This window comes from Podarcis melisellensis, assembly GCF_964234715.1.
Source record: "Podarcis melisellensis genome assembly, chromosome: 4".
Taxonomy (NCBI): Eukaryota; Metazoa; Chordata; class Lepidosauria; order Squamata; family Lacertidae; genus Podarcis; species Podarcis melisellensis.
This window is the reverse complement of record NC_138531.1, coordinates 27035974-27052266: the sequence shown is the minus strand read 5'-3', so window position 1 is coordinate 27052266 and position 16293 is coordinate 27035974. Positions and strand designations below refer to the sequence as shown.

The 16293-nt window shown below is 40.3% G+C and overlaps 1 protein-coding gene across 1 annotated transcript in view; it reads right to left on the bottom strand.

Moving 5' to 3' along the window:
- The window catches only part of CUL4A (cullin 4A), a 31692-nt gene extending 16614 nt beyond the window's left edge, over positions 1 to 15078 (bottom strand). Inside the window, exons 1-9 of the mRNA XM_081908198.1 lie at positions 14313 to 15078; positions 11345 to 11460; positions 10170 to 10273; positions 9515 to 9584; positions 7578 to 7651; positions 6755 to 6917; positions 4294 to 4383; positions 2790 to 2872; positions 243 to 310 (exon numbers count right to left, since the gene is read on the bottom strand). Of these exons, the coding sequence (XP_081764324.1) occupies positions 243 to 310; positions 2790 to 2872; positions 4294 to 4383; positions 6755 to 6917; positions 7578 to 7651; positions 9515 to 9584; positions 10170 to 10273; positions 11345 to 11460; positions 14313 to 14487 (943 nt within the window). The 5' untranslated portion in view covers positions 14488 to 15078. The remainder of the gene's footprint in view (positions 1 to 242; positions 311 to 2789; positions 2873 to 4293; positions 4384 to 6754; positions 6918 to 7577; positions 7652 to 9514; positions 9585 to 10169; positions 10274 to 11344; positions 11461 to 14312) is intronic.
- Between the last annotated feature and the right edge of the window lie 1215 nt (positions 15079 to 16293).

Genomic DNA, 16293 nt, shown 5'->3' with positions numbered 1-16293 from the left:
ATTTTATGAAAATTTATACATATCCCTTAACTTTTATTGCTCTGAAAAGGGTTTGCTTACATTATTTGTTGCCAGTTGTGTGTGGGAATGTGTATTGGCCATCGTATTTTAAGAATACTTGTTTGTTCCAATGGCTTTTCCCAGGCCAAAGAGGCAGCTGTACAATCTGTTTTCAGTTTCCCATAAAATGTGAGCAGATTATGCAGCTTATTAGAAAAAAAAAGCTAATTAGAAAAAAGTACCTTTTTGCAAAACAGCTGATAAGTGCTCTCCTAAAAGCTGCCTCTCCACACAAGCAATGAGTGGCTTCCTGTTTAAGGCAAGAAAAAGAATCTATGAATACCTGTACAATTTAGGAGGAAGAGCCTTCAAAAGGTGTGCAAGTGTATACTCTTGGTTGCACATACAATTGTAGGTAAAATACAGATCTTAGGTTCACCAACTCTATGTTTAACTACATACACAGAGGGACAGTATAGCAGAACGAAAGTATTCAGTTAACAACCCAGCGATTACTGATGTAGAATCATCGTGATCTTTACACTAATCAAAAGGAGAAACTTAAATATGAGAAAGAAGGCACTGACTGTTATGTATTAATCCTAAACATATATAGAACTTAGCAGGAGAACTATAGGGTTCTGTAGGTGGTGCTATACTGTCTACTTAAAGCACCTATGAAAAGTGTGTACAGAATCTAGATTAACTGTTCAGCTGGTTGAAGGACAGCAAGTGGACATCTGCCACATCAAGGGCTTACACCTGAATCATGCTGTCAAGTTCTCTTTTCACTTATGTACTTTTTCTTGAATACTTGCAGATTTGCCTTGTCTGTGGGCGGCCCCATTTTGCTGCCCTACTAGTTATCATGGTGCTCTGCTTCACCATGAGAGGGAACCATCAGAGAACTCCAATATGTTACAGAACGTTAGTTTATCCCCAGTATATTCTTGGCTCCCTACAGGAGCACTCTAGCCTACTATTATTTATGAAGAGGTAAAGTTTCAGGATAGCAAGGATTTCTTTTTCCATGTTCCATGTTCCTGAAACCTTCCTTTACTGTGTTAAAGAGCTCGGGTTCAGGATACCAGGCTCAAACCTGAACACATTATTGTTGTAAAGTAATAGAAGAGTTTCTAAATCGAAAAATTAGGGGGGGGGTCCTTTTTTTCTTTCCTCCTTCCAGAAAACTGCCCATGCAGTGCAGAGAGGAGAGATGCACATCAGTTGTAATCCCTATTCTCAAGCTTCTAAAAGATTTTAGGAGTTCAAGCAGGTCAATCCCTGACCAAATTACACCTTCAACATTCCATAGGCTCTAGGAGCCACTGAGCAAAGATAGCAGCTGTGTTTTCTTTATTCCGTGAAATTTACAAACGAGTATATTTCTGCATAACTCTCAAGTAAGCAGAAACCAGTACCTTATTTTTAGTTGGCCCCATTTCACTGCCAAACTGAGAGTAATCAGACCAGCAAATTAAGTATTAAAAGAAATGATGACATACAACGCTTCAGTAATGAACATTCATGAATAAAGATCTTGGGGAAAGTCAAAAAGGATACACAAACGTAAGAAGAGTCCTTCTGCATCAGAGCAAAAGCCCATCTAGTCTAGCATCCAGTTCTCACAGTGGGCAATCAGATGTCTGTGGGAAGCCCACAAGCCCATCTTCCGTGCCAAAGACGCTCATCTTCCATGATAGCGGAGGTGCAGCCACCCTGGTTCTTTGAAATCTGCCATTGCCAGATGTTCCCAAAGGCCTTATCTATTAACCTCTCAGCTTGTCTAGAGCAGCCACCTTGGTTGGCCTCTAGGGAACAAACTTGTCCCATGGGTGCCAGGAATGCATTGATTGCACCAAGCATACAAACACAATTCCTGCCAACAGGTATATAGTTCTACATGTGACATTTGGTACAATACAGTGTATAAGTCAAATATCTGCTGGCTTTCTACCTGTATACTTGTTACTGTTGTTTACTGAGTAATTTACTATGGAGCTTCAGATTTCTGGAGTTGAAAAGTGGTGCGGGAATAGCCTGACAACACAGTAAGGAGGCCAGGGCAAACAGCTTTCTAACTTGCTTGCTACCTTGATGCTTTTCCACTGGTGCTGACGGCTCCCCATATTCAGCTGCATTATATTTATTGCCCTGACTAGCTCCCCCGAACTGGTGCTGCAGCCAAATTGTTCGCAGTCCTTATTTGAAAAACACAAGGAGGTGTAATTCAGACTTGCATTGCAAAAAGCAAAATGTTATCTTGCAGCTGCAGTAAGCCAAAGCTCCTCTTGTAACTTTCAGAACAAAAACAGGTGATAATTAGGAACACACAGAGCTGCCTTACACTGTCAGACATAGGTCCATCTAACTTAGTATTGTCTACAATGGCTGGCAACAGTTGCCTAAGATTTTAGACAAGGTTCTCTCTCCCATCCTGGAGATGCCATGCATGGAAGCAGACACTACTACTAAGCTACAGCTCTTCCCCTATCTGTAACTACAATTACAGATGTTATCATTAAAGTTAATTATTAATGAACAGATAATCTAAATTGAGTGTTATGTAATAGACAGAATTCCAAAACTCCAAACATTGCTAAGCTTACCCAAATAACTTTTGCTTCTATTTCAAGAGCATAATTTCAAGAACATAATTTAAATATAATTTATAAAAGGTGTCACCACTACCCCTTTAGATATAAAGAGTGTTGTACAGTTTTCTATAGAACCAACTTTTAAAGCAAACAGAAACCTTGTATTAATGAAAAAAGGTAAGAGGTACTCACTGTGTGCTGTGGTCTAAATATGTCACTACTCGATCTGCTTCTTCTTCTAAACGTTTGTTAACATGGTGAAGGTATTCTGGGACCTGTCAAATAATAATAAAAAGATATATCGAAGGGAATTTTGTTCTACAAAAGGACAAGCAGTGTCTAAAAATTACTAAAGAGTAAAACAGCATGACCATATGCTCATGTAATCATATAGATAACTATATGCATTGATGGCTCTGCTCATTTATTTGTCGTACAGTGGTGCCCCGCAAGACGAATGCCTCGCAAGACGAAAAACCTGCTAGACGAAAGGGTTTTCAGTTTTGGAGGCGCTTCGCAAAACGAATTCCCCTATGGGGTTGCTTTGCAAGACGAAAAAAATCTTGCATCCCCCGCGGGTTTTTTTCGCTTTTTTCACCCTTTTCTTAAGCCGCTAAGCCGCTTATCAGCTGTTCCGCTGATAAGCCGCTTAACAGCTGATCGCTAGAAGCCGCTTGACAGCTGTAGCGCTAATCCGCTAAGCTGTCAATGGGCTTGCTTCGCAAGACGAAAAAACCGCTAGACGAAGAGCCTCACGGAACGGATTAATTTCGTCTTGCGAGGCACCACTGTAATTCTTTTATCGCACCCCAGCTTTCGATCACAACAGGCAGGCAGTAATAACAAGAGAAAGTAAAACTGCTATTCATTGTGATTTCAGTCCTTTTTCTATGAACCAAAAGCAATTATTGCAGCAAGGATTCTCAAAATACACAAATGGCAGTTTTAATCTAACCTGCCAGATACTCACCCCACTCCCCAAAAGAGAGAATTGAGGAGATATTAATATTTTTACAGCAGTAGGAACAATCCAGAAATGCATACACTGCTTTCAGTCCAGAAGCATCTGCAGGGTTGAATTCTCAGAAAAATAGCTCTGCAAGTTTGCAGCAGAAGCAGGCTGTGGACAGCATGGCTGACCTTGACCTGGCATCCATGATGTCAACAAGAAGCCTCTCTCTGGAGAGGTTTTTGCCTTCAGCCATGCTATCTCAGTACTCACATTCATGATTACTTCAGCTTCTCTTATGAGAGGTACAAAATACTGCATGTTTTATAAATTTATAAATTTTGTACACAACTTCAGAATCACATTTATAAATATTTGTAAATAAATAAATATTTAGAAATGTATCTCTATATACCGAGGTCAGATTTTCTTTGCATGGAATTGGAAACATCTAAGTTCTCAAACACAGTCACGTGGAAGCCAGATTATTGGCTCTTTATATAATTTTTATGCTATTTTACTGCTTTCCTTTGGCTGTAATCCCTCAAATATACAAAAATCCCATGTTTATATATACAGCAATTATTTAACAACAAAACTGTTTCAAAAGGTAATTGCTATGCATTATTATTACTTTTTTGTTCATATGCATAGAGTTATTGAACAATTCTGCCAAATGCAACTCCCACTCAAGCATATTAACTCATATTGGGAACAATTCCTACTACATTTTGTTTAACTTCATACCTCTCTTTCTTGCATTAATCTTTGGCCTTCTGCAGTATATAAACGATTTGTATCTTCCAAAAACCTTTGTTCAAATGCATCTTTATAAACCTATTTAAGAGACACATTAATGTAGTTTATCAGATTTGTGCCTAAATTGTACAGCAATTTGTCAATAAAAGATAAAACGTAGCTTCTATGCAGTTTTCTTCTAAAGGCAGGCTGTTTTATTCATTCATTCATTCATTCATTCATTCAGATTACCCGCCATTTACAATAAGATCCCAGGACGGGTTACAACAATAAAATATAGTTACAAAACAAATAAAATAGGTACAACCATAAAACAACTGAAGTGTAAAAAACAATTCCACATCTTAAATGTTTACATTGTTTTTACAAGAAAAATAGTTCCAATATAGATGCAGACTAATTTCATCCATTCTTCAAACAACCCTGTGGCATAGGAAATATTCCTACTTACAATTAGGGAACTAACAGTGAAGGAATATCACTTGAGCTAGTTTTACAAAATTATTGCATTTCCTTTTTTCATTCTCTTCAGTATGGGCACAAAGAGAAAATCAAAAGCTTTCACTTCCTCTTTCTACTAATTGAGGTATGCTGCTACATTCTAATCTGAAAGTGTGGTTAATTTTAACTATGGTTTAAGAAAACAGTTTGAGATCAGAAAGCATAGTCTATGCTATTTGAAGTTGGTTTGTTCCACTAAATTTTAGGTAGATGAACCAGAGTTTCTCCAGGTTTGGATATAACTTGTTATTCACAAATCACACTAAGATATGATTTAGGGTGACATGCATAAGGAAGAACAAGCCACAACGACTCTCAGCCTCACATGCTCCCCCCTTACCTCTCCCAAGTGAAGGAGCTAATGGTATGATGTGCTGTCCAAACCCAAAACCATGGTTAACGTTATGCTTAGTTTAAAGAAAGCTTCAATATGTGCACAACCGTGCAAATGTGCATCGAGCCAAACCTGGAAGTGACCCAAAAAGTCACAAAAAGGGGCGGAATGGGGTGCCTTGGAATGTAACCTCCATGGAAATGGGAGGTTGCCTGTGTCAAAAAGACTTTCATTCCCACCTCAAAACACTGCCTTAGTGATAATAATAATAATAATAATAATAATAATAATAATAATAATAATAATAATAATAATTTATTATTTGTATCCTGCCCATCTGACTGGGCTGCCCCAGCCACTCTGGGTGACTTCCAGCATATATAAAAACATAGTAAAACATTAAACCTTAAAAAGCTTCCCTATACAGGGCCGCTTTCCTAATAATTACTCATCTGTATAATTACTCATCTCTTTAATATCTTATGGGCAGGCATTCCACAGGGTGGGTGCCACTTCCGAGAAGGCCCTCTGCCTGGTTCCCCTCTAACTTCGCTTCTTGCAGTGGGGGAACCACAGAAGATCCTTGGAGGAGGACCTCAGTATCTGGGCTGAACGATGGGGGTGGAAATGCTCCTTCAAGTATACAGGGCCAAGACTGTTTAGGGCTTTAAAGGTCAGCACCAACACACTAAATTGTGCTCAAAAATGTACTGGGAGCCTATGTAGGACTGCTGTTATATGGTCTCAGTGGCTGCTCCCAGTCACCAGTCTAGCCGCTGCGTAATGAGATGATAGGAATGCCCACTTTGAAGCAAGTTGCTCCTTAATTGAGCAGGTCATGTGATATGGTATGTCTTTTCATATAAGCACCACTACAAATACCATGCCAAGTTGGAAATTTCAGCTCTTTTCTGTGAGCTTTTGCTGAGAGTTTGGGGTGGGAGGAGGAAAGTGTCATTGAAAGTCTACTCAATATTGATCCAGAGTAAATTCCAGTGTATGGTTAGCAGAGTAACAACTTAAACACCTTGCAGGATTCCCAAAAATAGAGCAGAGGCATTTCATCCGGCAGAGCTTTACTACTATTGAAGGCAAATGAGCATAATGGTCACAAATCCTGTACATTCAGGATTGGCATTGTCTAGAAGAAATCCAGTTGCAGCAGACTTAACTAAAACTTACAATAAGTCTAAAACTTAACACTAAGCATACTATGTACAGAACACCACACCAGAAGGAAAAGATATTGAAAGATATTGAAGGAGAAATAGGCCAGGCTCCATCTGGCCTATTACAGTATTATAGTCAGCACGACCTTGACAGAAAGAGATAACACAACCAGTTTAAACCAGCTGTAATCAGCTTCTCTGAAGGAATAACCCAAACAACATGAACCTTCTGCTTGTTTCTTTCACACAGAGAAGCTTCCAGCACCCTCTTGAATTAAGTAGAATAGGAAAGATCTCTACACACCAAATCAATACGTTCTGCACTAAGAAATGCAAACTGACAGGAAGGCCTCAACTTTCTACACATTCCCATCCAGAAAAGCAGAACAAAAAGGGGTCTGTTTACTTGCCTGTAGCATTGTACATATTTGGCTTTTATACTTACTTGCAAATCAGACAGCATACTTAACAGACTTCGTAACAAGCTTCTATCTACAGCTTCACCATTCCGTTCTCGTTCAATCAACAGCAGGATTCCATCAATTGTTTTTGTTTGAACTAATTTATCATTAATAATATGGCTTCTAAAAAGTTCTAATCCCATATCCCTGTAAAATTATAACAGGTTAATTACAATTTGATTTTATATAACATTACATGTTCTTATAGACCTAAAATCATATTATGCTTCTATTCCACAGTGTGAAGGCTCCGAGTTTGCTTCCTAGTATAATTTCAACTATAGATGCTTGCATGGCTTGAGAACTGGTTACCACTGTAACAACCATTCCTTTTGATGAAATTTAGATTGGCAGAAATGCATTACTTGCAGTTTTAGGATTATGAAACCAGAAGGGGCATAACAGAAGCCCTGTCTACATAGCTATTAAAGTTCTAAGAGAATTTTAAGGGTGCAGGTTATCAGTTAAATGGGAGCAGAAATCACCTGCTAAAATTCTTATTTTTGCAGAGACAGTAGTATATGTTTGTGTAACCTAGGGCCCTCCAGATGTTGGACTGCAACTCTAATCATTCCTGAACATTGTACATGCTGACTGGAGCTGGTGGGATTAGGAGTTCAACAACATCTGAAGAGCCACAAGTTCCTGTGTAAAGGTACAAGGACTCCTTTACTAGCAATTTTACATTTTACTAGCAATTTTACAGCCCATATATCCACATTACACACTGCAGGTGCATAATGGCCAACACTGTAATAACAGATCCACACACTGCCAACATACATACTACTTAAATACTGTACCTACCATATAGAAGGTAGCATTGAATTCTGAAGAACGTAAGTACGGTCCAAAAACAAAAAAATGCTTCTAATCATGATCTGGAAAAACACAACAACAAAAAACAACCCATAAAGATAGAATTATTTTTCTTTGCTTATGCATTACTTCTGCCATATATGTCACATTTCCTGATTTCCTATCCTCATCAATACCTAGGGTTATTATACATTCAGAATATATCTTGAAGTTTCATCAAGGAAGAGAATCTACAAGCCAAGAAAGAATTTATACAGTGTATGATCGCCAACAAATAAGAATTTTATGGAGTTTCCTTAAACGTATATATGTTTCCTAGAGTTGTAATAAATTGGAGTGAAAAGCAGTAAAATAGGGCCAGCATAGACATAATATTGCTTATCGTAGCCAATATCAGTAGTTCAGAAGCAGCTGTGATTGCATAGTCAATTCCCAATAACCTCATAATCTTAATCAACATTAATGTGTTACTAATCCAAAATTAATAATCTTAGCTTGATATTTTATGAGCATGACTGCTAAAGAAGTTTAACATAAAACATATCAAATATGGGGTGGCATTAATCCATAGGGCCAAATGACCATTAAATGTGAAAATTTATATATAAACAAACAGTATATAAGATAATCCAAAATAGCATTAATTGGTGATGACACAGTCGTTCTAATTTTCCTAATTAATTTTTTGTTTCCCAGCCAAAAGTTTTCTTAGGAGAGTTGGCAAAAAAAGCTTGTGATTTATCTGTGCCAGCTGTACTGAGTTTTGTTTTTTTAAAGGGCCAACCTCTGGTCCAAGAAACTTGATAAGTGACTTAAAACAATGGAACATCAAAGCTTAAACCCACTCACTTCCTGCAGTTTTGTCAAAACGTTATTGCTTGGGTGAAAAAGGCAACTTTATGTAATTCAAATACTTAAGGGGATTTCACACATTCCCCATAGTCAAATACCTAGTTCCTAATGAGCTGCACCAATGTGCAATTAAATTTGAAGCCAGCGTGTTATGCAACTTCATATTTGTGAAACTCAAGCACTCTTTGCTTTAGAAAAAGAAGAAGCAAAAAAGCAGGGATGCAGCTAGGAAACGAAGTTGAAGTGAATTTCAAAGTCTTGCAAACTCTCACAACACAAAAAGAGAGAAAACCAAAGTATTGATCAGTTTTGCAAAGAACACCAAACTCTGTTTGCCCATACAATCATGCTACAAACTGTTTTTCAAAAGCAGATACTTAATTTCATAGGGACTTGGTGATAAACTGTTTTTGTAGTAACAGAATTAAGAGCTAACCAATAGCTTTTCATGCAGTCAAAAGCTGTGCTACAAAGATCAAAGTTTATATATCCAAAGGAATATAATTGGCTTCAGCTTTCTCATTCAGTTTTTGTAAAACCTTTTCAAGTCATAAATACTTATATCATTTAGTTAATTTAACAAAGAATCTAAGAGTTGAGCCAAGCAAATACAAATTTTCCTTAATTTTATTAATGGGGTCAAACAACAGGTGTGAACCTGAATTGCTTCTATGAGCTAACTGTGTTGCACAGTAGCTAGTGTCATCGACTATGACTAGGGGTTCATGGTTGAAATTCCACGCTAGGCCACAAAGTTCACTGGGTGATCATGGGGCAACAATCATCTCTCAGTCTATCCTACCTCATAGGACTGTTGTGAGGGTAAAAATGAGAATCATACATCAGCGATGGGAAACCTGTAAACCTCCAGATGTTGTTGGAATACAAATCCTATCATCCCTGAGACCCCAGTCCATCCTGGCTGGAATGGATGGGACTTTTAGTCCAAATATACAGTACCAGGTTCCCTATTCCTGATGTATATCATTTTGAACTGCTTAAAGAAATGCGCGAGATACAACTTTTAAAAAAATTAAAATAGAAATATACATTATGAACTACATATAACTTACCATTTGTCTGCAGTGATCTTGCCAGCATCTGTTTATTTTCTTTAAAAACAGGAGACTGTCGAGAGAATCTGTGCTACAAAGGTTAAGCGAAGCTATCTTTTTTTTTGTAGTCAATATATCAGTAGTTACTCTCTAGACTAGAGATTAACATAGATTGGGATTCTAGCCAGAATTTGGAGCTATCATTTCTGAAAGAAATTAATGCTTCAGATTAGAAGAATTTCTAGACTTTTACAGTGACAACCACATTAAGTCTTAGACTCTGGAGTCTCCCTGAAAGCATCCAAGAGGGGGAATATATGATTCTTAGCAAAGTTGAACGAAGGAAATTATTGCACTGATGATTAATCATTCCCCAAATCTTCAAGAACTGTCAGCAATAGATTCTCCACTCTAGAACACAATCTAAGCCAAGAGAGATCTAAGAAAGACTCCGAGGAAATTAAGAATGCAGGTGGCCTTGTTAACTTCAATATCACTGTGAAAAGATGCCAACATGCTACAAACCTAAACCATAAATAAGACTTTACTTTTCAGATTCCAACTACATTCTTTGTGAAGCATTTTTACTTTGGTGAGACTACAGTATATACTTTATGAACACTAAAACTATTAATAACTGTTTGGCTGTGTTTTTTGTATATAAAAAGGATATTCTCTAAACTGCAGTATTTGGGCTTTCACGTGGTCTTCACAGACTTGTCTTAGCTGTTTATACAGCATAGGTGATGCTTTATAAGAACAGACATTTTCAACAGCCTGGGATATGAGGACAGAGAAAGAAAGAGTTCAACATCATCAAGTTATCCACCACCACCTCCTTCCCCTCCCCCAGGTTTCAGATCCTTTTTATTTTTTATTTTTAAGGAGGGATAGAATACTTCTGGAAGAGATATCCCAGGGAGAGACAACAGATCTCCCCATCCTCTTCTAGGTAAACCTATTTTGTCTTACTTAACTATATTCTTGAAACAGTGGGAAGATTTCTGGGCAACTGCTTCACCAGACAGAATACTAGCAGTTCATTCAAGCACTGAGAATAATATGGAGAAAATGCTCCAAAATAGACAGTTCAAAAGACCCAAATGAGAATACTGGGTGCAATGGGGGAAATGGAGTGTCCTGGGAGAAGGCATGGCTGCCTGACTAGCTGGACTCAACAATGCATTCCACAATGCATTATTTTCTTGCAGGCTCCCCTTGTATATGTATAAATCTATAAGAACACACCACTCCTGACATTTTAATAAGATTCATTTTTTAGCTTCTTGCCATAGGTCCAACACTGCAGACAGATCCCTCAACTGTCCCACTTCTATTGGGACATCCCAGATGACAGAAGCCAATTCCGGCTTCTGTTTTGATCCTGGAATGTTCTGTTTTTTTGGTCTGGTTCAAGCACTGGACCGAAAGACGCTCGCTCTGGTGATTGTCAGCAGCGTCACACCAAAGCGCCTTCCCATCCAGCACTGTGGCATGACTCTCCTGATCACCAAAAAACTGGGTGAGAGTGAGTGGCACAAGGGGGCAGTGAGGGTGAGGGAGAGTGGTGAGAGCAGGGTGGGGGGATGGAATGGGGTGTGTTCTGAATTTTGTTAGGAATAAGTTGGCGCATAGGTGCAGGTAAAGGATAGAAATACCTGAATGCACCCCATGCACACAGAAATCTAGGCAGGGAGAAATCTAGGCATCAAGGCATTAGAAATGTCCAAGAACAGGTTTTCCACGTGATGAATTCTTTGTGTTATAGACAGAAACTCTCCCAAATCGTTACTTCTAAAATATCCATTTTATTCATACAAGTGTTTTAAAAAACCTCAAAACTCTTACTTGGTAGAGCTCTTCAAGATTATATTTAATAGATGTACTGCTTTGAATTGCTCTGACTGCTTCATGAAGCTTCTGCCATGTGTCCTGAGTGTAGTTATCAGGCAAAGTGGGTCTCTCTGCATTAAACAGATAAAGAACAAGGGGTGAGGAATGGTATATTCTTTCACAACTTTATAATTTTGAGTGTGGTTTCTTAATTGATAAAGCATATTCTATTTTTATTTGGAGATTACAACCTTTTGCAACAGGCAACATGAAGAAAAGTGCTTTTTAAATGGAAATAAAACAGTGTGATAAAAGATCACACACCTTTTAAACTTTATATGAAACACCATTCCATACAAACACGCATTGAAAAATACAAAAATCCACCAAATCAGTAGTCATTCAACCACTACTTCAAACGTGCAGAAAAGGGTACCCTTATATACACATGATCTGCATTAAGAGTATTCTGTGCATCACTCTCTCACACAAAGACTTCAGTCCTATGTATGCTTGGAAGTAAGCCCCACTGAACTGAAAGGGATTTACTCTCAACTAAACATGCATAGGATTAGGCTGCATATGTAATACAAGGAACAGGTGTAATTTGTACTTTATCCCATTTCCTGTCACTTGATTGATGGTGATTAGTGCTCCACTTCTACATGTTAATAGTCAGTACTTTATTAAAGGGATATTGGCTTCCTCATAACTAATTTGGACCAGCATTTCATTGTGCCCTTTATTCCAGCCCTTTCATTTTTAGAGTCATTTTTTCTTATTTAAAAAAGTTGAAGGTGAATTTGTGCATCTGTATCCATTCATCACAATCACCCAATTTTTCAGCTAATTTCAAAATGTGAGGATATGGAGTGGATTGCTTCTAATCTCGCACATGTTCTCTGCTGTTATTCTTTTAATACCTGCAAAATTATGGATCTGTCTCTGGATGCAACTGCCAGTATCCAGCATTTTTTTCTAAAGGTCAAAAATTCACGTTATGAGGGAACACACATGAACGAGGAACACCAAAATTTTACTACCGGAACAAGCTATTAACAAATGAAGACTGCAATTCTGTGCAAACTTACTTGAGAGTGAATCCCACTGTACATATTGGGACTTGTTTCTGTGGAAACATGCATAGGATTCCCCCTGTACGTGTAATACCTGTTGCTGCACATATATTCTAAAATGAACTATCACTTATGTATATGTCCCTGAATTTGTTATGCAGCACTAAAGTGGGTAAGGGTGAGAAAGAAGGGTTTGGCTAACTAAGTTTAGGCAAGTAACAATGTTTTGTGAAAAAAATACAAAGCTCAGCTTCATAGGAGTGAAATCTCTCTTTTGGAGATGTTTAACTGGACACATGAGAGGCATAGATGCTTGAGAGTGTATACTTCAGATTGAAAGAATTAGTTGTTCCTTAGCATACTTTAACTTCCTCAACATTTCAGGGGATGTCTACAGATTCTAATTTGTTAATGATAGAGTACGAAAGCAGTGGATAGCGGTTAGACACAATTAAACAACATGCAGTACACAGCAGCTTGCTGTCATTTGGTGGACTGCAGACAATGCAGCAGGACACCAAGCAACAGATGAAGGAAATATGATACTTAAAACTGCCTCTGTGATAACAGTAACAAAATCTAGTTTCACTCTTATAGAGAGGTCCCATGTGGACAGTAAAGTGAGGAAAGGGCAATGGATGTCACACGTCAACGCAAGCCAAGGGGGCCTGTGCTCCTGATTGGCTGCCAGTGACTGATCTGACCAGGCAAAGTGCCAAACACTCTTATACTCCTGCATGTCAAACAAGGAAAAGTTGCTTAGAGTCCTCGGTCTGCCTGACAAAGAGCAACCCTTCCCCAGCCAGGCTTAAGATGACAGCAAGTACATCTGTATGGTAAATATCAAGTTTCCAGCATTCAGGCTTATTTACAAGCAAGCATGTATGTATGCAAGCAAACACACATACTCACACACACTCTTGCGTGCCTGAAGAGCTTTTTAAAATCAAGGAACACTTCTGGAATTCTGCTGACTCATATTAATAAGTCAACAGCATTACGATCAAAATATGTGAATCTTAAAAGATACAGAGAAGTAAGACTGTTTTCACCAATCAGTTTTAAAATTGCTTGCTGTCTGTTAGGTCAAATGTCACTTTTAATGCCACATATGAAAATGTTCTGAGCTACATTCACAAGATCACACCCTTTTACTCCACATATTTTTTTAGAGAGCCCCTTCCCATCCTCATAATTGCAGGTTCACCCATAAGAACATAGTAGGAGGCTTGGGGGCAAGAAATTAAGCTTCTGTCTTTAACCCCATCCTCAAATGCAACTAGGGTTGCAAGCCTATGCATACTTACCTGGGAGGAAGTCCCTGGGAGGAAGTCTGTGGGGCTTACTTCTGAGTGTGTGTGTGTGTGTGTGTGTGTAGGCTTGCACTGAAAGGCAGGTTTCAAGGATATTAAGAGATAACCCCTGGGGTATAGGGTGGTATATAAATTCAATGAACAACAACAACCCTATCCACATTTGTGATGTTGACCGCCTAATATCCCCAGGTGCACAACAAGGCAGGTCAGTAACATTAAAAACAAACAAACAAAAACCCCAAACCGACGGTGTAGGAGAAACCATTTTGTATCCCTAACTCGTCATCCAAGGAAAACCCACTTTTACACCATTTTTAGAATCCCGCCTTTGAATCTGACAACCCCTTAAGCACATCTGCAAAGGGGTGGGGGTGGGAAACAAAAACATAACCAGATTGCATTTCGAAACGAGCTATTCAAATGGGGACGAGCAAGAAATCAGAACAAAACGTTTGAAATGAGGGTGTTGATGAGCGCGACACGTTCACTTGCAAAAAAAACAACACAAAACCCAAACAAACAGGGGAGACGAGTCCCACACGCCAACATCTCCTTCCACCTCCAGCATCCTAGATGCGCTTGCACACCCACCTCTGAAGTTCTTGATCACTAATTTCTTGGACGTGGCCCCTCCACCAGCAGCTCCAGAGCCGGCCGGCCCGCTTCGGACGCCGGCCACAGCTGCCAGGGAAGCGGGCTTGGTGAAGCCGTTGGTGTGCCCCACCAGCGCCGACAAGTGCTGCTTCTTCTGGGGCTCGCCGGCCATGTTCGACCCAGCAATCCCGGGGGTGGGTGGGGTGTAGATATCCCTTGGTGACCCTCCCTCCTTCCCTCCGGCTTTCCTCTCAGTTTTGAACGACGGCTCTCAAAAGGGGGCGACGGTAATAACAACAACGGTAAAGATCCTCGCCGCCAACGGGGCGCCGCCTCAGCGACCCAGGCGCTTCCATGAGGGGCGCGCGGAAAGCGGAGAAGGAAAAGGCCGGAGCGGCGCCCGCTTCCCGGCCGCTGGACTCGGCGTGAGGGAACAGCGACGAAGCGGCAAGCGGCAGACGACGACGCCCAGGATGCCGCCTCACAAAATGGCTCCTGTGGTCCACTCGGGTGAAGGCCGAAGCTGCTGCTGCCTCCGCCGCGGGTCGGGGCGGCTGCGGAAAGCAAGGCCGAGGCGGCGGATGCGCCTCGCCGGGGCAGATACCTACGACTTCCTCGGCCCGGAGGAGGGCTCTAGCCTGCTGTCACGGGACTCGGGCAGGGGCCAGGCGAGGGGGTGGTGGGAGGCAACTGGCGAAGCAGCACCTCCGACGTTTCCACAGCAGCAGCTCGGCGTCAGGCAGGCCAAGGCCGCAATCCTATATCCACTTACCTAAGGGGTGGGGGTGGGCGGTGCGCGGGCGAGGGAGGCGCTATTTCTGCTTTGTTTTGCTCTTACGTTGTGTGGTTTTTTTGCACAGTAAAAGGGCGCCGTGAGATTCTTTGCATTGTGAATTAAACGGAACGACAAATCAATCAGTCAAATAAATCAAACAAACAAACAAACAAACAAACAAACCACCCCCCATCTCCTTTGAACTCTACGCAAGTTCATTCTGAGTAGAGAAAGAGAAGCCAGGTTTATTCGTCGTGGGAACAAGCTGATACTGTATAGTAAGGTCACCAGACGCCCTCGTTTCCCGGGGACGGTCCCCGGATTTACAAGTCTCAGGACCAAGCAGAAGAAGCTGCGAGGTTGGCATTCTGTCTGCCTCGGGAGACAATGGAGGAGAAGTGGGGTGAAGACAAAAAGCGCTGGAAGTTTAGTCCCAAAACATCTGGAGGGCTGAGTTTGCCTATGCCTGCTGTAGAGCTCCCCATAGGGGAGAGACATGTTTTGTTGCAGCCGGGGCAGGTGGAAGCTTCTGGGATGTGCTACTGCAGATTATTATTATTAAATGAATAATTTATATACCACCCTACATCCGGATGTCTCAGGGTGGCTCACAGATGCACCATTCACAGTGAGCAAAGATAATGAAGCCATGACATTGACAGTTTATTTTCAGTTCTTTTCCTAACATGGAGTTTGCCATTTTGCAGCTGCAGAACAGCTGTCAACATTTTCACTGAGCTATCTAGCACAATTCAAATATCTCTTTCCCTGCCAGTCACTACTATTTCAGTGTATAAATAATATATATGTATACACTGCTCAAATGTACACAACTTCACAATTGCATACAAGGGGTAGGGCCTTTTAGCTGGGCTAGCACTATGTTGATAGTATAGGTTTGAACACAAAGACATTCATATCTGTTAATGATCCCCACTTGGCACAAAGTCTAGGCCCCTTTATTAAGAAGACCCACTGGCAACTTCACTCATTACTTGTGCAGCATAGCATGTAGGGCTGCCCATTGAAGGGGGCAAGTCACATTGAAATCAGTTGGACTTACTTCTGGGTAAACATGCACCACCACATTTGCTGCTTTCCACATTTGTTTTGATTTGTTGGAAGCTGCCCAGAGTGGCTGGCATAACCCAGACAGATGGGCAACATATAAATAAATATTATTACACAAATAGTAAAAACATT